The 25,691-nt window shown below is 39.4% G+C and overlaps 1 protein-coding gene across 15 annotated transcripts in view; it reads left to right on the top strand.

The window, feature by feature from the left end:
* EIF4G3 (eukaryotic translation initiation factor 4 gamma 3) overlaps positions 1-25,691 on the top strand; it is a 401,491-nt gene that overhangs the window by 178,517 nt on the left and 197,283 nt on the right. For 13 of the 15 annotated variants that reach the window (XR_010923447.1, XR_010923446.1, XR_010923445.1 and 10 more), the window contains 4 exons: positions 8,566-8,661; positions 13,980-14,012; positions 23,187-23,366; positions 24,002-24,116. Coding sequence is in view for 12 of the 15 variants with exons in the window: in XM_067566991.1 (XP_067423092.1) it covers positions 8,566-8,661; positions 13,980-14,012; positions 23,187-23,366; positions 24,002-24,116 (424 nt within the window). In the remaining 3 variants the exon portion in view is untranslated. Of the gene's footprint in view, positions 1-8,565; positions 8,662-10,074; positions 10,103-13,979; positions 14,013-23,186; positions 23,367-24,001; positions 24,117-25,691 lie in introns of those variants that run through there. The other 2 variants (XM_067566986.1, XM_067566983.1) reach the window with 2 other exon arrangements.

Here is a 25,691-nt window from a genome sequence, read left to right on the forward strand (position 1 = left end):
GTGTGTGTGTGTGTGTGTGTGTGTGTGTGTGTGTGTGTCAGAGTAGAGGGTGATTAAGCCCCTCGGTGCCTCTGCCACCCCGAACCCAGCAACTTGGCCTGGGGTAAAGTGGGCCAGCAGGGCCCTGGACTGCAAGCAAGGAACCCACAGCTGACCGCTCTGATTAGAACAAGCCAGAACCTTGCCTAAGGAGGCAATGGAGGACAGCTGTTTCCCTAGCTGTGGGGGGAAAGGGGCATATAACCCAGCCAGGGAGAAACCAAGGGAGAGGTGTGGCCAGGGAAGAGGGTGTATTCAGTTTGCCTCCTGGCCAAGGAAGGGTGAGCAGCCCAAAGCCTCAGATCCAAGTGGGCCTGGTTTGGGAGTGAGGTTTGCATTTGTACACTGTAAATAAATGAGTGCGGATGATTGCACCGGATGAAGCCTGCAAGTCTGTTTGTTTTGGAGGGGGAGACCGCTGAGAGGACCCAGAAGGTCAGGGGACCCATGGCAATATGCGACAGTGCCCCAGTGAATTTACTTATTTGGCTACTCTATAGGATGGATGTTCAGCTATCTGATTCTACAGAATAAACCCTGCCAGAGGGTTGGAGAGATGTGGGGGATCAGCGAACCCACCTGCATGAAGGGTGGAAGTATCTTCAGATTCAGGAATTTTGGAACCAGTTATTAAGTATATAGTAGAACCTCATTGATATATGGACAAAAAACATGAGGCTTTCACATCTTAGCAAAGATTTACAGTTGCAAGCTGCATTGAGGTCTCGCATTACTAAGACTTAATTATTTCTACAAGATGTAGGTAGTACATTTACTGGTTTTCTGTGATGTATTCTCATAACTATTTCAAACTAATGTCATAGTTGCCATAGAGAAGAAATAGCACATTTGTGATCATAGAATCAAAGATTAGGGTTGGAAGAGACCTCAAGAGGTCATCTAGTCCAACCTCGTGCTCAAAGCAGGACCAACTGTAAGAGTTCTGTGAAATATGGCCAGTCCTGGCCCAGTATCACAGGGTAAGGGAGACCCAGGGACACACATACCATCAGTTGATCTTGACATCTGTCCACAATCAGTCTTAGTGTTGTGCTGGGATTTGACAATATGTCACCATGAATATACTTAATGGAGATTCCCCCCTCCTCTGGTTTTCCTGCCACACTGGCCACCTGTTCCTGAATAAAAGCTTGGTCACATCCAGAGTTGATGAGTGCCAAGGTCTTTTACCTTCCACCTCTATGGGGACTGTGATTTTTCTTGGGCTCTTCATACAGGCCCTAGCCTCTGCAACCTAGACCTGCCCAAAATTACTCTCCATGCAGGTGCAGTCTCGAGACCACTGACTATGTTGCCCATAGGAGCAAGAGTTTATCAGGTTCACCCTTCATTGCCTGACATCTATGTCTGTTCCTTTTGGTGCTGCTGAGGGCTTCCACTCTTGCGTAGGCCTGGGACGGTGCATTGATAGGATGTGTACATAGTCCTGTGCCTCTGTGTCGCCTAGGCCGCTGTAAGCTCTCTGGGATTCCTCACCAGGAAGTGGGGCGAAGCAGCTTGCCCACTGGGTCACAGGCCAGTTTGATGCAGTGGCTACGGTTCAAAGGTGTTCAGGAAGGCTTTAGATTTGTCCTGGGACATTATCTTGGGGGTTGTAGGAGTGAAGAGGACCCCCTATATAGGGTGGGAGCTGGTTCTCGCAGCTGCAAGTCCCTGCGAAGCAGCAGCATGTATTATCTCAGCCACCTGCTGTAGCATCTGTTGCTGGTGGGTTGTCATCGATTCCCACAGCTGTTGTTGTTTCTGGTGCTGCTGTGCTTGTGAGTCTGTGAGCCATTTCAAGAGCCGGTTTACCTCCATAGTCCTCCCTTGTTCAGCGGGGAAAGGGGAGAAGGTAGTATTCTGTTTTGTCCGGTTCTTCTCTTCTCTTCTCTGCAAGGGGGGTTCGCAGAAACAAACGAAAATCCCACTTCTGGTACCACCTGTCATAGACTCTCGTTGGCATCTGTTAGTGCTCTCTTGCTGAGTCCGCAGAGCTTCCCGGCTTGTCTCTGTTCCGGGTTGTTCCCTGTTTAAGTGTCTCCTTTACTGGGTATGTTAGCACATCACCACTCTGTGGTAGTGCTCTGGGAGGCTGCTTGGAGCAGAGCTTTTGTCACCCTCCTGTTCCAAGCTTTTCTGCCCCCTCACTTCTGGTATTCTCCCTCCTTTATATTAGGCTTCGATGCCCTTATGAGATCTGAATGTGGGTGCCTGCCTCCAGATTGGCAACACTGGCAGCTGTGCGTGGGCGTGGCCAGTCTGTTTTTTTATAGGTAGGAAAGGCTCTCCTCCTGCCTAATGGGGCTTATAGACCCCCTCACAATATACCAATGAGGAAAGTAGTGGATTGAGCCGGCGTGAGGAAGGGGAAAGAGTAGCTATAACATCTGCCAAAGAGATTCCTCAGTTTTATATAGAAAATCACCATAAGTAGCTGTGGTCCCAAGGAAAAGGAGATGTGTGTGTCAGAAGGTGATATACATTTCAAAATGATCGTACAATTATTATTATTATTATTTTATCAAATGTTTTTAAGTGTATAGTCATAGTCAGTTATGGAGAGGCACTATAGTCCCAGTGTGGGAATTTGCTGGAAAATAATTTCAGTTTAGAAGCTTCTTTATCTAATTTGAATACAACTTTAACAAAGCCATTGTACAGTGCTTAATATTCCTTACCTACTCTGCACACAGGCATATAAAGACGACTTGTATCCCTGAATATGTAAATAAGCCTTATTTGCTTTCGGGGCTCTGTCAGCATCCCAGTACTGCTGAATGTAGCTCATGAGTTTCTAAATTACAGCAAAGACCCAATGAGAAACTCAGAGTTTTATGCATTCCCTTCTGGATCATCAGCTATTTTCCGAAAGGTGAAATTTTAACTTATCTTGGTAACTCTAGAGCAGAAGTTCTCAAATTGGGGGGCGGGCCACGGAATGTATTCTGGGGGAGTGAGGGGTGAGAAGCTTTAGGGAAAAAGCATACTACTCACAGCAGTGAATAGATTCACCCACAGCAATGAATAGATTCCTCCAGACATATCAGGTCATCAGATGGCGCTGTGTATTTTGGTGGATTTCTGTTACGCTTGTATAGCATTATACAAAGTCGTTGCCATCTGTACATCTGTTTGCTACGACACTGTGTGCACATTTAATTGTAATCATCGACAGCAATCATAGTTTTGTTTTTGCTGTTGTTCCAGTGGATCATTGGCTCTGTATGAATCAATGCCTTACTGTTTTTACTATTTAGTGAGAGTTGAGTGTTGATTTTTTTTATCAGTATATGTACTTGCATGGCAGGGTGTGTGTGTAAACAACTACAGACACAAAAGAAAGGGGCGAGGGCACGATCAAATAAGTTTAAGAACCACTGCTCTAGAGTAACATGAAGCTATGTTGATGGTAGAAAATCTGTTTATTTAATTGTGTAATAAGAGAATTACAGTTACAAGTTATTTGTTTTAGTGTGTGACTGAGGCTGCCACCCACTGGGAGATCAGAGTTTGTGTCTGAACTTGATCCCTGGGACAACAGAATTGGGAAGTGTTGCAGAGGCAGTTTTTTCTACTATGTTTGAGATAGGAGTACTTTTGCTTACTCTCAAATCACCCCCAACTGCTGTATGAGCCAGAAAGGGAAACTTACTAAGTTGAGCTATAGGGAGCTCAGAATCTTTATATAAAATATTTTTGTATATTTTTAGTTAATTTTTTTTATAAGTAGAACCATTAAGGAGGGAGTGAAAAATGAAAAAAGAAATGTTGAGGCTGTGGCTTAGGTCAGAATTTGGGAAGTGTAAAGGTAGAATAAAATTATACAGTGCTTGTTTCCTACACGCAGCATAGGAAAGGAGCAACAGAGGATCTGGTCTTTCATGTTTAACTGACAGTGTCCTCTCTAATTAGGGATTCCTCTGTCATAGTCCAGCTTCTTCTCCTGAAAGATGCTTCAGCAAGGTAATCATTCTGTAGTCCTAGTATTGTTTTGGATGTCTTGGTACGCAGAGCTGTACTAGACACTGTGCCAAAGTAAAATGTGATCATTGCCTCCAAAAGCATACAGTCTAAATTTGAATGACACAAATGGGTAGAGGAGATTAAAGACAAGGTTGACAGTAAAATCCCATGATTATGCAGGAAGGCACAGACACATCTGGGTGGTTTGGTTTTGTACACACTAACTTTCCATTTCTTCACTTCTCATATGTGAAAAAACAGAAATTATTTCTGAGGAAGGATTTGGGTGAGATGAAGACAATGTCATGGTGGGGGAAGGCTTTTCAAGCAAAAGTAGAAGCCTGAAAAATGGTTCAAAAACAAAGGGGAGAGGATGGTGACACTGGCAGAACTGAGCAGATAGGTTGAGAATTGCAAAAGGAAGACCAGGCCTGAGATGCAGGCAGGGGCTACATGGTGAAGAGTTTGGAAGGAAAGGACAAAAGTTTGAATTTAATATAAAGTGCATTGGGGGGCTGCTGAAGTGACTCAAAGTCAGTATTTACCATAGGGACATTTACCAAACAGGTCCCTTCAAGTTTAACATCAGTTTTATCGGTTCAGCTGACACACACAACACACCATTAAACCCATTTTATTTTGTAAGGGACTATGCTAGTTGGTCTGATAGTGCTTGTTAGCACTTTGTTGTTAATCAGGCTTAGTAGGTTTAAAGACACTCTGTATTGATCCTTCTGGTGCTGTGTGCTTTTCCACAGCCCACCCTGCGCTACTGGCTTTGAACAGAGCTTGAGACCTTACGTTGGGTCCCTGTATAGCAGTGCCGCCTGCTACCTTTGGAGCACTGGTACTACCAGGACTATTTTATAGCAGATTGTTTATGCATTTCTTTTAATTTTAATTAATACAAACTATTTTGGCCTAAACTTAGTCAGATCATTGAAATCTAATTGTTCAGATGCACTGAGAAGTGCCTGAGGGCTAGTGCCCCAAACCCATTCCTTAGGCATAACAGTAGGCATTGAAGCAGACTTTTCTTTATTGCTTTTGTAGACTTACTCCTGAACTTTGCTATTTAGAGCATTGAATGTAGAGATCAGAAATGGCTCCTTTAGAATTGGTGCAGTTTGCACAATGAATGCACAGTAATTCCACATGCAAAAAAATGCTATTTAGGTTTTTAAGCCCTTAACAAATATGATGTATCTTTATCTATAATATATAAAAGTGATTACTGGAGTATGATAATGTAGCCAGGTTTTTTACGTGCTCATTAAAACAAAGCAGATATTTTCAAAATTTTACAAGCCAGTAATTGTCTGTACTTCAGTCCTTACGAAGTGTCTGATTAATTCCCATTTAAATTAATGGAATCATTTTAATTGACTTCAGTTGAAGTTGGAGCAGACTCCTCGTGAGCCTTAAACTAGCCAAAATGGCTGTTTTTGAAAGTCACAATTTGGCATGGAGATAGTCGTCAGTGAGGAACCATTCACATGTGAGACTGAAACCAAGTGCTCGTTCAAGAGTGATAACAATTTCTTGCCTGCTCAGTGGCTGTGCATCATGGCATTTTCAGTCTTGAGAGCTCCAGAGCCAACCTTTGATGCCCTGCATAAGAGTGATACTGCCCATACCTTCAATATTTTGTGTTCTTTTTTGTATTTCCTGAAGATTTTAAAACAGATTGTTGTGTTTGTGTTCTTGAATGTGCTGTACAGTGCCCCAGGGGCCATGCCAGGGAGGCCATTTTAGACATAAAAGTGTTACTACTGGTAGACCATGGAGTTGGCTCAGTGTGGGATGATGCTACTGAAGAGCTAAATATTATATTAAAAATTGCGCTGTTTGTTATTTAGAGAAACACAATTAAGTGACCCAGTTCTCCCAGAAATGCAAAAAGAACATTTCTTTAGAAGGACTGATCAGCTTAGGTTAGGGAATGGGATAGGGAACCTCTTATTGCTAAGATTTCTTATTTCTGTATTGGTGACTTCTGGCCACATCACAAGCCATTATCGCAACTGACATTATTTGATGGTGACCGTGACAGCCTTTTGAAATTGGCAATCCCTTGTTCTAAGTAAAAAATGTTCTCGACCCGCTTACATTTATTATAAAAGTAAATGTGAAAACATAAAAAAGATCAACAATAATAGCATATGCCTAAATGATGTATTTGTGTGTGTGTGTTTAGAGAAGTTGACAGAGAATAGTTGATCTTTTTTGACTGTATGAAGAATAGGGCAGTGAGATTTTCTTTGCTTTAGACTGTAATACAATTTTTGATGCCTCATGACCCCTCTGATTGTCTTGTCTGATTCCAACCCCTTCCCCCTTAGAATCATAGAAGATTAGGGATGGAAGGGACCTCAGGAGGTCATCTAGGCCAACCCCGTGCAGGACCAACCCCAAACAAATGATCTTAGCCAGGGCTTTGTCAAGCCAAGCCTTAAAAACATCTAAGGGTGGAGATTTCTCCACCTCCCTAGCTAACCCATTCTAGTACTTCACCACCCTCCTAGTGAGAAAGTTTTTCATAATATCCAACCTAGATCTCCTCCACTGCAACTTGAGACTATTGCTCCTTGTTCTGTCATCTGCCACCACTGAAAACAGCCTAGCTCCATCCTCTTTAGAACCCCCCTTCAGGTAGTTGAAAGCCATTATCAAATCCCCCCTCACTCTTCTTCTCTTCTGTAGACTAAAAAGCCTAGTTCCCTCAACCTCTCCTTATAAGTCATGTGCTCCAGCTGCCTAATCATTTTTTTTGCCCTCTGCTGGACTCTCTCCAGTTTGTCCACATCCGTAGTTTATTGGAGGGGAAGGGTCCCAAAACTAGACACAATACTCCAAATCTGGCCTCACCAGTACTGAATAGATGGGAATAATCACTTCCCTCAATCTACTGGCAATGCTCCTACTAATGCAGCCCAATATGCCGTTAGCCTTCTTGGCAAGAAGGGCACACTGTTGACTCATATCCAGCTTCTTATTCACTGTAACCCCCAGGTTCTTTTCTGCAGAACTGCTGCTTAGCTAGTCGGTCCCCAGTCTGTAGGTGTACATGGGATTCTTTTCTCTTAAGTGCAGGACTCTGCACTTGTCCTTGTTGAACTTCAGATTTCTTTTGGCCAATCCTTCATTTTGCCTAGGTCCTTCTGTATCCTATCCTTACCTTCCAGGGTATCTACCACTCCCCCTAGCTTAGTGTCATCTGCAAACTTGCTGAGGGTGCAGTCTACCCCATCCTCTAGATCATTAATGAAGACGTTGAAGAAAACCGGCCCCAGAATTGACCCCTGGGGCACTCCACTTGTTACCGGCTGCCAGCTAGTCATGGAGCCATTGATCACTACCCGTTGAGCCCGATGATCTAGCCAAGACTTATGAGGAGAGGCTGAGGGAACTAGGCTTGTTTAGTCTACCGAAGAGAAGAATGAGGGGGGATTTGATAGCAGCCTTTAACTACCTGAAAGGGGGTTCCAGGGAGGATGGAGCTAGGCTGTGCTCAGTGGTGGCAGATGACAGAACAAGGAGCAATGGTCTCAAGTTGCAGTGGGGGAGGTCTAGGTTGGATATGAGGGAAAAGGTTTTCACTAGGAGGGTATTGAAGCACTGGAATTGGTTACCTAGGGAGGTGATGGAATCTCCATCTTTAGAGGTTTTTAAGCTGTGGTTTGACAAAGCCCTCACTGGGATGATTTAGCTGAGGTTAGTCCTGGTTAGTCCTGCTTTGAGTAGGGTTTGGACTAGCTGACCTCCTGAGGTCCCTTCCAACTCTAATATTCTATGATGGCAATGTTTCAGTTGGGCATTGTCATCATGAAATGGCTTAAAAATTATTTAGGCAAATAACTTCTTTTCCAGCTATACATGTTAAGAATGAAGGATGAAGAGTAAATTACGTGATAAAATAAAGTTTTTGAAATTTAGGTTTTTAAGTGGAATGTTTTGAAATTTCTAGTACAAAAAACCTACAAATGTCATAACTGTACTACTCCCGATTACTGTTACTTTTGGAATAAGTACCATGGAGCAGATCTCTGCTGGTGTAAATTCACATCAGCAAAAGGTCTCCCCCGCAATATGCCTAGTAGTTTTAGACCATTTTGCTATGTTTTGAACACTTTATTTATTTATTTTAACACTGCGATTTATACTAGTTGCATGCTACTTAATTTTTTGTCGTCTGTCGTATCTTGGAGCATTTGTCAGCAGCACATTGTTATTGTAAGTTTTTTTGGAAATTTATACAGACTGGGATTAAAATCAGCACATAGACCAGAGGATTCAAGCAATGCTGAAATTTTAAATTGATAAGCAATGTTCATCGTGATCTCCAGTGCTGCTATATTTTAAGAAAATGAATGTGGTGATGTGTGCACTTTATAGATAAATTGGTAGGCATTTCATTACAGTAGAAAATAAATCTATTTTATCTATCTTATCTCAACAGTAATCACCAGTTCATCTGATAATGTGTTGTGGTACTTTTCATTTACTTCTCTGTGAATAAATTATTTGGTATATTCACATTTTTTCTCTGTTCTCTGCCAGGCCCCTTACCCTTCAGGGCAGAATGCTGCTCCAACCACTTTGGTGTACCCCCAAACTCCTCAAACAATGAATACACAGCCTCAGACTCGCTCTCCGGTAAGGGAGCACTTGTTTGCTCTAGCTTCTGTGTTCTTTCTCTCTCATTTGTGTGTGTCTGTGTGTGTGCACAGTACCATTTATGTGGAAAGTGTTTTATTGACTTCTGGAAGCAAGTTCCAAATAGCAAGTCTTTATTACAGTTTTAAACCCTTTCATATTAGGAGAAATTTCTTTCAAAGTAGCTTATGTGAAAGGAAAGCTATGGAGGGATCCTCATCTACTTCCCAGTAGCATGATTTATTTTTAGTGTAGTCTCACTCATGTTCACCTCGTTTTAGAACTTAGATTCATTATTAGTGTCTTTCTCTTTGCTTCATTTTTTTTTCTTTAGAGAAACATTTGATAAAGTGATAGAATAAAGATCAGTAAATGAAATTAAATTTCCAGAGTTGCACTAACAGTCTCCAATGGCTCAGGGAACATGACTTCTGAGTCATTGCCACTGGGTCAGTTCTAACTGTTTAATGTATCACTGTTTATGTGTACATACAGCTTAATATGGAGTTTCTGAATCTCAGAATCTTTTTGTGGTAAGGCCTTTTCATCAAACTTTGGACTTTATAGTCCTTTATGCTTTTCTTTCATGCGTATTGTAATACTGTTCTGCTGTTTTAGGCCTCTGGCTCCCCGAAACCAGCCTCATGTTGGGAAATCTGTGTCCAATTCCACCTGATGCTAGGAGGCACTCCTGCAGCATCATATGCTTACCCCTACTTTTGGAGGCAGGGTAGATCCATCTCCACAGTACCTGAATCCTCAGCTAGCCCAGGGAGTCCCTCTGTCTCTTGTAAATCCACATCTACTGCGCTTATCACTTTGGGTTACCAGTAAAGTTACTGCACCATCTCCAGCACTCTTCCTTTTTTAGAGTGGAATGCTGTGAAAGGGTGGCAAATGAAAGCCTTTGAGACAGAAATCTTTTGTTTATCAGGTACAGAGCAAGCTTCCCCCACACACTGCCTCCCCAATGTGCCTTACCACACTTCTGGAGCTTTCACCTCTAGGAATTCAGAGGAGAGTTAGTTTCTGTGGCCTGTTGAGTCCTTGACCTCTGTGCTGAGAGAGCCAATTAATACCAGATGTGATGGTGTTTTTGTGACATGTACAGCTGCACATTTGTAACTGGGCAGAGACTCCAATTCATTCTATTTAGTTCCCAGTTCTAATCAGTAATGTGGGATACGGATGGTGGTAAATCTTTTTTCTGTAAGTATGAACATCATCTTTATCTCTAATGGTTGAAAAGCAAGAGTAAATTTACATGGTTAGAACTGGAGCAAAACCTGACTGAAGAGCTGCATCTCTAAACCAGTTTTTTTGACAGCCCAGCAGAACAGTGCCAATACATTGCACAGACAACTGGAAGAGGAGGAAGGTTTTGGAACAGAGTCCGGTTTACAGGTCCCTGGCTGGAAGAGGCTGGATAAAATACTGCATTGTAAGCAATATAACAAACTGTACTCCTTCTTGCAGGCAATTGTGCCAATGGCACTGTTTAATTTTTTTGTTGTTGTTGTTTTTTTACCACATCTTTTTGTTGACTGATCTACAGAAATGCATTGATTGCTTCTTTGCTAAAAACATGAGATACCATGGCAGTTTCTGCCAGGTTAAGTGCTGAAAGAATGGTTTGGAAAGGGCTGATCTTTCAGGACTTAGGCAGGAAGAATTTACACTTAAAGGGATGACACTTTCAAGAAATTTGGCTGAAAATTCACAAAATTTTAGGGATTTTGTCCCATAATTGGAGAAAATAATGAGGAAGAATTTGTCTGCAGTTGTCAGCCATTTTTCTGTGGTCATGAACTATTTTTTTTAAACTATCCTGTATGCACTTTTTGCCATCTGCTCTGCTAGTGACCATTACCACCCCCATTACTAAAAAACCACACACATAACATTCCATTGCACCCCCACTCCCAAAACAAATGCAAGACTAGCTAGTTCTGAACTACTCTTGCATTTTTGTTCTGGGTTGATTTATTTTAGTTTTTCTTTCTTTTTTGGTGGTGATGGGAGGGTGAAGAGGGGACGAGGAAAATGGTGTGATAACTCCTTTACCATCCTGGGATTCTATAGCATAGTTTAATCCATCATACAGCTGACCCAGCTGGTGAGGATAAGTTTATTGCACTGATGATGTGACTCTCATTCTAGAGCAGCCAAAGCTTACTCCTTTCTATTTTTGCATTAAAGGGCCATTGGCAATTGCACAATCTAGGCTTTTCTGTTCTTCACTGGACAGCTGCCTTTGCAATTCAAGTGGCTTCAGATATTTTCCCATTTAGTTTTTGTAGTGTTATTTCTATTTAATACCAAGAATTTCAAAGTTCCGTTACAGTTGGGGAAACATTTTAAATACTATTCAGCCCAAGTATAATTACCGCTTTACTTCCATTTCCTGTTGTCAGTCCCAACCCTAAAAACTAGTTTATTTTACAGCAATCTGTCTAATGTAGAGAAACTGCTGAAAAACATAATCTGGGAGAAGGGGATGTAATGGCTATTGTAATAACCCATAAGAAGTGGTTATTTTCAAATGACTTGGTGCAGTGTGCCAAATCTGCATGAACATACATAGAAGTTGCCAGCTGTGCGCAAAAGAATTTGTGAATGAGACCAATAAGGGCGTGAGTGGCAGAAATGTTGGATCTAGGTTTCACAGAAGGCTGTTTTCCTCTATATCTACTACCTTCACCATCTAAAAGAAAAACAAAGTTTCTATTTTTAATCTGAGCCAGCAGTGACTACAGTTTGTTCTGTTGCTTACAGCTACCAATAGGAGTAAAGAATATTGTCAACAAGAATTATAAAAATCAGTAGCCAATGGTGACCAGTGCAAAATAGACTAGGGTACTTTTCCACTAACTTTGAGTTTTTATTTTATTTTATTTTTTATAAAATGTATTACTTTTTATTTATGGAATATATTTTGGCTCAAGTGTTCTTAAGATGTAAATTTCCAACTCTTATTTGAGAGCTGATTAAAAGTTAGACTTTTCTGTGGAATAGTGATAAAACAGGTACTTCTGCTGTCAGGTTGATTAACACAGGTTTTTGCACCCCAGAATTCTCTTTGTAGAGTTTTTGAAGCAAATTGCTTTCTCCCCTTTCATTGGTGGATAAAATAGCGCCTGTAGTCCATCAGGAAATGTTTATGTTGGTGTCCTGTCCTTAGCACTTCCCCTGACATCCTGTTTTCTCAGATGTGAGACAGAAGAAATGAAACCTGTACTCTGCTTATGGGAATCTTCCTGTGAAAAATCTGACTTGAATTGTAATGTGCGCATCATCTCCTTAGAATCATCATAGTCTCCATTTACTATTACAATAGAAGGATCAATAGAGCCACCACCCTCCAAAATGCCTTGAGGTTTGGGAGAAGGGTTAGAAGCTATGTGTACCAAGTGTCTCTTTAGTATGTCACATGACAAGTTTCCAAAACTATTAAAGCTGAAATTTTAGATTTTTAGTCTAATTAATTGAAATTTTCTTGTTTTAAAATCTGAGGTTTAGTGAAAATGTCACACAGGGGACTGGTTAGGGTGGAAAAGAAATGATAGCTGTATATGGTTTGTGAATTGCTACTGTGGATTATAATTTTGTACACGCTTATGGTAGAAATAGAATGAGTGCATTTCTTTTTCCTGAAGATTTTGATTATTCTGCATCCAACTGTAATGGTGAGAAGAAGATAGGAGGAATATATAAACACTGTAGAATAAACTAGTTTTTATCGACTGCTGCTTGGAAGAATTAAATATAGGCAATTTAAAAAAATGTTTCTGAAGGGAAAGGAAAATCTATTCTATTAGTGGTGAATGCTTGTTTTGCTTATGTCATATTTGGTGGTATTAAGAACATTAAGTAGCAATGAAATGGGACTGTAAGCGAATTTTACCCTATTTACTTGTTTTTATTTACTTATTTATCAGTTTATTGCTTTTTCCTATTTGGTTGAAAGAAGAATTCAGAAACTTGACACCAGCCTTTGTCACCTACTTAAAATAGTTTAACTATCCCCATAATTTGTATATATACAAACTATATATACAACAGTGAAATATACAAACTTCACTGATGGGTGCACTTTTCTGCCCTTATTGTTCTTTATTAAATTCCAGTTTTAGAACATATGGTAGCACATGAGAAGAAAGTAATACGTAGTAAATCAGTCTCTGCACAAGTACCATGAATTAGCTGAGCTGTACTGCTTGGCTTACTTCCATAACTGTCTTGCTAGCTGTGCCTGCCAGTAATGTAACAGATAAAAGTGCAGTGTTTTACTGCTGTGCATAAAAACTCAATGTGGGATCTAATTTAATGTACTCTGTTTAATTATTTGTTATTAATAGATTACCAGCTATCATTCGAGGAAAGACTGAAGTTGAGTTAACACACTGAGAATTAAGGGTTTAAATACCTAATGTGATTTCTTCTAAGAGATACCTTTCATTTTTATTTATATTTTCCATTTCTTGCATTCATTTTTATTTGTTTTAACACTCAGCTAATTACCAGAGAATATTTTAAATGTTTATTGAGTGTGTTAAATGCTGAATCTTTTCCCTATTGTAAAGTGAGAGGGTGGGAAGTGGTCTAATGATATGAGACAGAACTGGGAAACAGGAACTCCTGAGTTCTGTCCAGGCTCTGCCATTGGTATCCTTTGTTCCCCTGGACAAATCATGGGTTAACCTATCTGCTTCAGTTTCCCTGTTTGTAAAATGGGGATAACAATACTTATCCACCACACAGGGGGATAGGAGGGTTATATGGCTAATGTCTGTAAACTATTTTGAAGATGAAATGCACGATGTATGTGCAAATTATTGTTAATTAGTCTTGTTTTGCCTTGCAGATATTTTCATGCATTCCGTAGTCTGCAGGACACTAGAAGTGATTAGTTGGCTATTAGTTGCAGTGTAAGCAGAGGTGTCCATCCTCCACTCCCGAAAAATTTCACAATGAATAAGTCAATCCACTTTAAGCATATCTTATGTCTTAAACACTTAATATTTAACCTTTGTCTCTGGACTGTATTAAGAATTTCTGTATTCATACAGTAGAATGCCTTTAAGATGGCTAGCTGCTTTGGTTGTCGCTCTCCCAGCTCTTGGGCAGCACTCACTGTAGTGGTGTTAACCTGTTATATTGTAGTACCTGTCTGTCACTGTCTTGCAGCAAAGCTTTGACTTTTTGTGTTTTTTCTAGTGGGTTTATTTTGTATATAGTGTGACATTTTGTTTTTTGTTGTGGTCTTTCTGACTCTTTGTGCCTTTCCTTTTGTGTTTGTTTCTCCCGCCTTTCCTCAGTTTGCAGCGGGGCCTCGACCTGCCCATCACCAGGTACAGTACCCTTGCCCCTTCATTATCACCCCAAACTAATTTGTTGTGGGAGAGGGGAGGCTGGAGGTTATCCACCTACTAACTTTAAAAATGCAGGCTCGCTTTGTGAGCCAGACCCTTTCCAAACATTAAGCACCTAAGCAGCAAATAAGCAGCCTATAATACCCTGTGTTGCTTTGCCTCCTAATTCATTTCACTATTCTTATTATTAACAGTCCCACTTAGAACGTTTGCTTAACTTAAAAAAAAAAATCTAGAGAAACTATTGCGACGTATCTTTCAGATTTTCTTGCATTTTGAGAGAATCTCTGAAACTAGCTAAAACCTCAGATGATTTCAAAGCTATTGAGGGAGTAGGATACCCAGTATGCACAGATTTCAGTGGGAATTTAGCATCCAAATTCCTTTGAAAAACTCAGCCTTTAAATTCTAATGACTTTTAACAATGCATATATGAGTTGCCAATTTATAGGACTCTGGGGTCTGCTGTGTTTGAAGGATTATCTTCCTCTTGTTTGCTATAATGTGTATTACTGTTAACAGCAAAATTTAATTTCTAGGCGTCTATATGGTATTCCTGAAGGCTAAATTGGACTTTAATGGAACCATTTAACTGTAATATAGATTCAGTTCCTAAGCAAGGAAGAAAATATGAAATAGTGTAGACCTCTCATGTATATAGTTTATTCATATAACTTGCTTTGTGAGAAAGTGAAGATCAATAGCTCATTCTCTTAGTCTGCCAGTCTTTCAAATCTTTAGGTTTTAATTCAAGGGCAATAACTATGGTTTTTTGGATGGGGAATATTTTAAAAGTTGAATAGTCTATATAAAAGTGATGGGGAACACTTAATGCAAAGTTAATTGAAATATCAGAAGTGATCGCTTCAATCTAATAACAACAAACAAAGGGTATATTGTGGCCTACTGAAAGTGTTTGATAAATCTCTTTATCTTTCAACTCTTATGTTTTATTTCCTTCTTATGAAAGCCACTGTTCCCATACAAATTATTTTTTATGAGGGAGATCTTAATGGGTTTGATTATTTCTTTTTCACACTCCATGTGCTTATGAGGACTAATCCTGCTGCTACTGAACTTCATGGAAAAAATTCCATTGACCTCACTGGAGCAGAATTAGATGCTTAATCAGGACGAGTTTGTTCCATGACATTAGTCTAATTTCATACATGCTAGTCACTCGGAGGCCAGGTCTACACTCAAATGTTAAATCGACCCAGCTAGCTCTCTCAGGGGTGTGAAAAATCCACTCTCCTGAGTGACATAGTTAAGCTGACCTAACCCCGGGCGTAGACAGTGCTAGGTCAACAGAAGAATTCTTCCATTGACCTAGCTACTGCCTGTGAGGGAGCTTAATTAACTGTGCTCATGGGAGAACCTTTCCCATTGTTGTCGCGAATGTCTACATTGAGCGCTACAGTGGCGCAGCAGCAGCTATTCTAAGTTCTCGACTCAGTTATAGTTGTTGTGTAGACAGAATTATCTCTCAGAAACCAGAATTTATTAGAAGCACACTTAGACCTAGATTCTTATCTGTTCCCAGTATCCTCTGGACACAGTTGTGTGGGAGAGGGGGAAGAATGGGACAAGTGCATGGGGAGACGGCAAATGATTCTTTTGTGGCTCCCTAATTCGGATTCTGATTCTATACCTATCTAGTCCGTGGAGTAGTTTATATTATGCCAGTGCCAAAGGGTGATGACATTGGACAGGATCTGGTCCTACACCTGAAAACTGACAGTGAGAATCTTGTACTCTTATATTAGGAATCCCGAGGCTAACCTAAATTATTATTCCCATAGTTACAAATTGCTACTTTGCACAGTCTTTACTCTCCTGGATTAATTAAAATGTTATGCAAACATTAATTAAAATGTTACTTTGAGAACCCAGAATAAGATATTTTTAATGCAAAACGTACCCAGTACTGAAATTTACTATATTGGGTACCAACTTTTGCTGTAATAGACATTTGAAACCCCCTCTCCAATCTGGTTTTCTAACCAAGTATCAGGAAGAACAGGTTTTTATCCTAAATTTAAGTTTCCTATGTAATATACAAATTATATTATAGTTAAATCACATCTATGCATTGATTCCATGTCACTTTGAATGAACACATATAATACAGAGTATTCTTTAGTTCTATTTCCTGTAGTTATTGTATCATTAATATGCTCCAATGAGCATGATATATGTTCTTGAAGCTGACTGTTAACTATATAAAGAATTTCTTTAAAATATATTATGAACATGTCAGTTATAATTATTCCAAGCCTGTGGATGCTATAGAAAACAAAATTGAAGCTTTTGTGATTTCATAACATCTGGAAGCCCAGTTTTAATATTTTTCAAGTAAACAACAACCAAAATCAAATGAAAATAGCTGCTGTGATTTTGTAGAAAAGTTAATTATGGACCTATTAATCCTTGATCCTGATAGTTGTCAAAGGATCTGTTGCAAAATCTCACCTTCTAGAATTAAGTAAATTGGCAGTGTAGCTTGTTTTGGAACAATACATCTTTAAATGTGCTTGTGTTTTTTGTTTGAGTTCCAGAGCCTGTGTACAAATCAGGGACACTGTGCCCCAGTTAGCGTCTGTGCCATTCCTGCTGGAATTGATGTTGTAGTTTTTCAATATGTGTACAAAGTGCTCCGTTTCTTTCTTTAGTTGGATGTTGAGTCACTTTGATGTTTTTGACCCTGATAAAACAGTTGAAAATAGCAGATTCTTCTAAGTTGAAGTCAGAAATTAGTTGAAGTCAGAAATTTAAAGTAACCTTTAATTTAAGAAAAAACAAAACAAAAAACTTTTAGAAGCATGTGGACTATTGTCAAAGGGATATTCAGAAAAGGCCAATATAATTAGAAACAGAAAAAAGAATGAATATAAAATCAAATGTCATCTTTCCTTTTCTGATTTATGATTGTATTCATCATAAGGTTAATTTACTAGTTTTGTATCTTTAATTTTTCCAATTTTAGTTCATTACTTGGGTTCCTTTGCATATGACATACACAACAGAAGGCACGTGTTTTCTACCTACTATTGCTAACAAGACTTGCAATTAGAAGGCTCAGACAGCTGTTCTTTAAACTGACTCATAGAAAATAAATTTGTTTTAGCTTCTTGAAATGTCTCAAAGTTCACGAACTGATCAGAAACAATTGTCAAAATCACTTCCATTTTCACCTCTGTTGCTTTTACATAAACAAGCAGAAGATGTTGAAGGAAAATTCCAGTGGCTTTTTCCTAAAATCATACAATTTTGTATATAAAATATGGGATTGGAAATTTTTATATTCATGTGGTATTTAAATAATAAAACTTATTGTATCTGCCATCTTATGCCCACTTTGGTCTTTCCATATTTATGCCAGGGTCTGTTGTCTTCCCAGTGAACAGATTACTTATGATGAAGCACAAGTAATCTGCTCCCTTTTCTGCTCCCAGCTGAACAACATGAGGAAATAACTCTTTTGTAAACATGTTTTTAAGTAATTTCAAAACGTGTTATACATCGTTTTATAAAGTAACTAAATCACAGTAGAACCATAATGCTAGCTTTTGTTCCTGCTCCTTCACTGCCTCTCTCTGCCCTTCCAGAAATCCACTGGAGGGGCACATTAGTAGCTGCTCCAATGCTGCTGGCAGTTAATCCAGGAACAAGGGATCCAGTACTTCAGTAAGGGGAGGCCTTGATTTCACCCTGTTGGTAAAAAGCTATTTTTCCAATTCCTTCTCTCTCCATTGTCAGCAAATGTGTTTCCTAGGGTGGGGAAGGTGTATAAGTGTGGGGAATGTCCTCTCTTACCTCCATACATGTAGCTAGGATGGGGAGCAGGAGGTGTTGGGAGGTATTCTTCACTCCCCACCTATACGGAGACCTGGGGGGGAATGTTCTGTTCTCCCACCCCATCCATGAAGACAGAGATAGTATTGGGAGTGTTATCTCCACACACTGGGAACTAAGTTCCATGGAGATATGGAATCAAAGCAGGTACTGCTGGTTCCACTGTAGGAGCAGTTGTTAACTCTTTCCTATTAGTGAATATTTGAAAGGACAGAGAGGCTGTGAAGGAACATGACTGGTACAACCATGTTGCTAATGCTTAAATGAGAACCATGATGTAGCAGAAGCTGTTTATATATTTTTATTATTTCTTTTAATTTATAAGAGCATCCATCACACAGTCTCTGTGTAATGAAAGATGATAAAAATAAAGTACAGAATTTGATGAGGACTGCCAATACTGGAAGACTTTCATCCACTAATAAACTACATACCATCATCTTCAGGCAAAAACTTGGGAAAAGAAATGACCTTACATCATGCCCTTTATGTGAGCACTCAGGCTTTTGCAGACCAATGAAGGAAGTAAGTTCCAGAGCCAAGGGTCCTTCACTGTAAAATCACTGTCTCTGTCACCCAGATTTTTAAATTCAGAGGCAGTTTTAACTCAAGTTCCCCAGCTGATCTTGATGAGATGGCAAAGGTGCAAATTTCTCAGCCAAGACCGAAGCCAGAGCTTTAAAGGTACTCTGACTTGTACCTGATAGTAGGTGTACTTCTCACACCCACTAAGAAAATAGCATTCTTCCAAAGTGTTTTCATCTTTCCTTTGTAGATACTCCTTTTCCCCTTCTTAGAGTCAGACGACAGATATCTTGCCAGTCAATTCTTCTCTTTCTCTTTTATCTCAAAAGTCTAAAAATTAATAACAAAGGAGGTGTCTCAGACTGAGGGGGGAGAGGACATAATTAAAACAAGAAAACAGCCTTAATGTGCTAGTTTGTTTTGTTAGTAATCTTGACAATTTGTTGCTTTGTCCTTGTGTTTCCATTGTTACTTTTTTCAGCCTTTTTCAGGAGCATATGTCTGCTAATGTATCTATAACAGTTACCAGTCTTTAATTGACCTGGGAAATATGTAGACAAATGGCTGTTTATTATGTTTAAAATAAATGGAACTGGTTTTCAGTACTCCTGCTAGAGAGACTTCTTTTATTTTACAGTCCAGATGTCTGGGACATATGGGGTGTGCTTCACAGGCTTTTCAGTGAAAATGATGGTTCAGTTTAGAAGCATATCCCTTGTGTATGGTAAAGCAAGCTCTTCCCATCTCCTTTCAGAAGTTCTTAAAGATTTAGAACACATGGAGTTTAGCTCATGTGCACTGCAACACGCCAACATGTAGATAAGGGAGTGTTCAGCTAGGCCAATGTGCTAAAGATCATAATGTAGAAAATCCACTGAAAACTATACTGGACAAATGACTAGAAATAGTCTGTAGGGAGCAATCCTGCATTGATTGGGGTTGGACAAGATGAGACCTTAAAGGTCTCTTTCCATCTTTAACTTCTGATTCTAAATACAGATTTTTGCAGAAGAAATCAGAATTCTTCATTTACAGATGCCCTATATATGGAACTGTTATGTGCCTTTGTTTTCATATGCTTGAAGAAAAAGGGTTTTTAATTGAAAGAAGAAAATTAATACAGAACTACCAATGAGGCAATGATTAAAGCTTCATTTTCACTTTCTAACAAAAGCGAGGTTGTGGAGTAAAAGCAGTTGGTTTGAGAGAAAATGTCTTGTTAGACATAGCAGTTTTTTAGCTTTGTGTAAGATACATTGTAGTATATATTTTGCAGTGACTGGAGCTTTGTTAGGTCCTGCAGTACTTAGGCCAGGTCTACACTACAAACTTACATTGGTACAACTACATCGCTCAGGAGTATGAAAAATCCACACCCCTGATCGACGTAGTTATACCAACCTATCTCCCAGTGTAGACAGCGCTATGTCAACGGGAGAGCTTCTCTTGTTGACATAGCTACCATCTCTTTGGGAGGTGGATTAACTATGCTGAAGCTGTCCTGTCTTCACTAAAGTGCTACAGCAGTGCAACTGCAATGCAATGTCATGAAAGTTTGATTCTCCTGAACCTTGGGGTTGACAACCTATAGGAATAATTCTTCTCTCACATTGGTTGACACAAGTGTAACTCATTGATTCCCAGTGTGTCTTTTTTAAAAGTAATGCATCATGCCTTTGCTCTCCTCCTTCTCCTCAGAATCATAACTGGCTGTCAGCAACTTCTGCTGACATATGATCGTATTGTTTCTTAAAAACCAGTGACTTCCTCACTATGGGTTCACTCAGAGTTGAAAAGATAGATAGTTATTAAACAGTTTAAGGCTACAAGCCTGCTAAGCATGTCGTGTTTTGGAAGGCACTATGTTTTGGTCCATAGTGTACTTTCATTCCATCTATGACAGCAGGAAGAGGAGCCAGTTTGTTTCTCACAAAGCAGAAATGTTTCAGAATTGCATCCCTGTGACTTTACACACTGCTTCAGATGGTCTTTTAGACACACTAATTTATGGTGAAAAGCCATACACAAACCAATCATTTCCATTTCCATAAATTTCTTTGCTATTTCGGTGGCCTGTATTGCATATTTGCTAGCATATTTGTTTGTTTGCTCCTAAGAATGGAGTGACCTTGTTGAAGGAGAAGGATAGGTTTCACATACTTCATTTCCAATCATGGAGGACCAGTCTTTATTTTTTGAATTTGAAAACAATATTGAATTTTTTTCAATGGCAGCTATGACCACATAGTGTTGGCTGTAGATACTAGCCTGGCAAATTGTCCTACTAATTTGGAGAAACTCTGGCTAGTCAACATAATGAGAGACCAGATCAAAGTTCGGTCTCCATCCAATCCATTCCCACCTTGAATAAATATAGAAACAGAGGAGACACTGATTTTCTTTTCTGAATGAGGAGCTCCATTGTGGATCACTGTTGATCTAGAAGTAACTACATCTCAGCAAGCCAGCCAAGAGACAGCCGAAGGCTGACACCAGAGGAAGAACTACAGAGAAATAATGTTCATCCTTGAACCCTACATACAAGCATGTTCTTACTCATTTTTACTAGCTCAAGAGATTGTTCATGTTACAGGGGGGAAACAGGAAAGATGGAAGAAAAATGAGATTTCTAATTGCAGTCCTGGCAAGATCCTTTTCAAGCCTATGTCTGTGGTGCTGTGTTAGTAAGAATATTGAATATCTGAATTGTTTTCACTCTTTCCTTTTTTTGTGTCTCTGGATACTGGAAATCATAGAAATCAGCCACCACCAGGGACTTACCACATCTCTCTATATCAGATAGTGGTCATTTGGTCCTCCATGACTAGACAACCACCTAGTTTCCACTAACCCAGAAGTTTGGGAGCATTTGGTTTTTGTTTTTCACCTTCATCATTATCTTGTGTTCAAACAATTGAAGTTTCTTCTGATTCTAAACACATTATAAGATTTGACTGATGGTACAATTCTTCATTCAGGTAAACTGGCTTAGTAATAAAATTATTTATGTCATCTTTATTTATCTGGCCTTCAGAGAAAGGGAGTAAGTGTTGACTTTTGTGGAGAGAAATCATTCAATACAGGGGCTACCGGTGTGTCACAGTCTTCAAGAATGGCCAAAGTGACTATTTTGTTATTGCCACTATTTCCAGGTACAAGTGCAACATAGGATCCTTCCGTCTTGCTCATTTCTCCAGTGGACTCCATTGTGATACATGTATATTGGCCCATCGTTTCCCAGTGCCAGGCCAGCCTTGGTTAGCCCAGCCTTTTATTCCCCAATAACTATCTGCCTCTTTTCTTCCTTGTACTCATGATGACTGCTTGCTTTAATGCACCTTATCAATCAGCAGTGGTCACTGCAGAGTACTTTCTGCTCAGCAGTTTAAACACATATCTCTCATTCTTCTAGCTTTGGTATAGAGTTGGATATCAAGTCCAGGATATGAGCATAGGTTTTTTTTTTTCTATTTTGTGCTATTTCTGGACTACCAAGATAGCTAAGAGAGGAAGGGAAAAATGAGAGAAGTAAAGAACACGCTGCACAGAAAGACTTTCTCCAGTATCCTGTTTGCTGCACATTTTAATTTTTTTTAACTTATATTTTATTCTTCAGCGTTAAGCTTTTCTAGAAAACTTCTGCCTTGAAAAGTGCTTGGGATTCTGACAGGAAAAGATTTTTTGATACTAGCACAGTATCTTTCCTGTTGTGTGACTACCCTGTTATATAGAAAGCAGGACTGAAAGCTTATTGAAACTGTTAGCATTAGGGTGCATGTTATACCCTATCCCTTCATATTGATCTGTAAGCTGTTCCATTGGCTTTCTTTCTGTTTCCTGTTGCTTTCTTGCTTCGTTATTGAAGGGAGGATTCAGACCCATCCAGGTAATTTTAATTACTGGTTCTGCATGGCATAAGTGTTTCTTTATCACATATATCATTATTAAATTAGTGAATGAATTAATGTATGATGTATATATTACCTGTTTTGTTTCAAGATGATTAAGACTGTAGTAAGAATGAGGGCTTCTGGTGACATGAATGCTTCCACATCCTGGATGCTGGTGCTTGACTTAAAGAGAGTTGAGACCTGAGACACATATCACTAGATTGCTTTGTTCCCTGGAGCTATCTGTGTGGGCTACACTTGTGTGGGGGGTTACTTCATGCAAGTGTGCTGGAAAAGTTTGGTGCAACTTAGACAGGGATTGCCACCTTTTTGAAAAAAGGAATACAGGGACACACAGCCTCTTCAAACTTTCAGTATGGTAAAGAGGGTAAGTATGGGGTGACCTACAACCCCCATAAATATCAGAATTTTAGCTGTTCTGGAATTTTCAATGTAGTATCCTTGATCTTTTACTGACTTATCAAATCACTTATAAAGCTGATATATTTTCAATCTATTCCACCCTATAAAATACATTTTGCATAAAATCCTTTCCTCTGACCATAAGTCTGAAAACTGGTGTATATAATTCAGTAGACCCAAGCTTATGGTTATAGCATTATAGTATAAAACTTAATTGTTTGCTCTTAGTCAGTCTTTCTCACTTTGTGCCTTGTAAAACTGAGGATTGTGTAAAGGGCCATTGTTTAAAGACTAATGGAAACTGTCCTGCAGTTTTTTGAATGGGTGGCAACCCTTTGAAAGTGTATTTTATTAAAATTACAGCATGTTTCTTTCTGCCATTGTTTGATATTGCAAATTTCTTTTCAGGAAAAATAAGTTTGACTTTTTTTGTTTCTTTGTTTTTGCTTCCCTACTCTAGTTTTTTCAGAGGCCTCAAATACAGCCTTCTAGAGCTGCCATCCAGAACACCAGCCCTTCTATCCGTCCTGGTGCGCAAACACCGACTGCAGTGTACCAAACCAACCAACACATCATGATGGTTAACCATCTGCCAATGCCATATGCAATGCCCCAGGGCCCCCAGTACTGTATACCACAGGTAATATATTGCCTAAGAACACAAACCTGCAAGAGTTACAGTTATTGCTCTTGGATTAAAAGAAGGTGATCTTTTGAGACTATAGGAAAGGGTAGGGAATGAGGCTGATGTAATTAGCAGCATAAACTTTGTCCTTTTTCTTCTTTAGATTTATATTTATCTATTGAGGCAGAGGGTGGAGATGGGATAATTATAAACTGTATCCTTTTTGTTTTTGAGATGAAAAAACTCCATAGTAATTATTTTCTGCCACTGAAAGAGATAATGAAAAACTAAATACCATGAAAACATCTAGTCCTGCAATGGCTCTTAACTTGACTTAATAGCTGTGCTATTATTATAAAACCTTGGACTTTATTTGAGTCCTGTATTACTGAAATGAGGGGAATGAACTCAAGTTGACTACTGTCTGCCTCAGCACTGATGTCCTGCATGTCTTTACTTCAAATGACACAGCATGCATTTCATTCTTATGACACATCCTTTTTGGTAGTCAACATTCTGAATCTGTGTTTGAGAGGGTTTCGTAATCTCATTTTTAGGGATCTTTTAATCCAGGTTAATTACAGTTTCTGTATATAATACCATAGCACATGACAATTATTTGTAAATTCCTTGTAATTTTTCTCTCACAGTATCGTCATAGTGGCCCTCCTTATGTTGGGCCTCCACAGCAGTATCCTGTTCAGCCACCGGGGCCAGGCCCATTTTATCCAGGACCAGGTCCTGGAGAATTCCCCAATGCCTATGGTAAGCAGGGTGGAGGATTGTGCATGGCTTGGGGGAAGGAGGGGTGTTGCTTTGTTTTTTGGGGCGTGTTCCTGGGTGTGTGTTTATTTCTTTACAGCTGGTGTAATATGGTAATGCCAGAATAATTTGTTTGAATTCAAAACAGCTGCTCAATTTGAGTGTGTTGTGCTCCCGATTACTCACTGTGATTATACACACAAATAGCTTTTTTTGCATGAATGTTTGCAGAATAACTGTTGCTCATATAAATATTCTTAAACATGTGCAAAAAGAAGTATTCACATGTATTGTCTTTTTGTTATTCACGGTCCAGTCATCATCATTATTATTATAATAATTATTTATTACTTAATATTATTTCTTATTACTGCTTAAGGTCCCAGCTCCATTTGGTTGTCCACTGAATACATCCATAGCCATCCAGTTAACATTTGTTATTCATTTTTCTCCTGTTTCAAAAAATTTGGCATTTAGTTAGGGAGGAGAGAAAAAACATGTTAATTGGATGACCAGTTGCATATCATGAAGAGGAAATAGTCAAAACAATTTGTAAATAGCCCAAATCCTGAAATTACATAACATACATTTGCCAAAAATAATCATGGCTTATGAATGATTCGCTGTGAGTAAAGACTAAAATTATTCCATAATTTATTTGGAACAAATTATGTGGCTGTCAAGGGGGTTGTTTCATGAGGAGAGAGTGTGTGTTTATTGTGGCAGAGAGTTTGGATGGTAGAGTTTTGTGGGAAATGCTCCAAGTAAAACAGACTGTAATAACAGATTAAATGTTGACAGTTATTGTATTAACATGAGATAAGATATGGAGTTAAAGGGACACCATACAAAATTTAAATTAATTTAATAACAAGGATAGTTTTGTAGAATGAAACCCAAAATATTTTAATTAACTTTTTAAAATGACAGTGAAATTCATTCCAGAGAGGAAGCAAATTCGGTCCTCACCCCACCTTCTGCAAGAGCAACCTGGTGAAATCTCTGCAAGGTGCACTTCCAGACTTTTCATCCCCGCAGTCCTCTCTACAGTTCTTTCTGCTTAGGGGGTAGAATTTGGTCTTTATTATTATAATCTAATTAGAAATATTGGCTAGGCATAGGTGGTGGTTGTTACTATGCTGACAATGTCTCTTTAAAAAAGTGGTATCTGTTTACTAACAAGAAGTTTTCCAACTTTTTCCTTGTTACGTTTGCGTGAATTGCAGGATTAGGTAGTCTGTAGTAATAACAATGTATTTACTGTGAAACCAGTGCTGGACCAGATTCAGCAATAGGAGCTAGGTGGATGGACACACATGCCCACAGAGGGCTCTTTGGAAGCCATTAGAAATTCATGTAGGTGTAGGGATCCATCTTTATGGTTCTTCTTTGAGTGCATTGTAGGTGTGTGCGCACCCCCCATGCACGGTTACCGGAATTTTTTTAGCAGTATCTGTAGCAATATCTGTAGGACTGGCTTCGGCACCCCCTGGAGTCCCGCGCACATGCCACAGTACATAAGGTGCTGCTGGCCCTATGGCCCCTCAGTTCCTGCTTTCCACCACTGACAGCTACCGG

Source organism: Emydura macquarii, unplaced genomic scaffold, assembly GCF_026122565.2.
Source record: "Emydura macquarii macquarii isolate MOO-44397 ecotype Brisbane River unplaced genomic scaffold, CSIRO-AGI_Emac_v2 contig_2768, whole genome shotgun sequence".
Classification (NCBI taxonomy): Eukaryota; Metazoa; Chordata; order Testudines; family Chelidae; genus Emydura; species Emydura macquarii.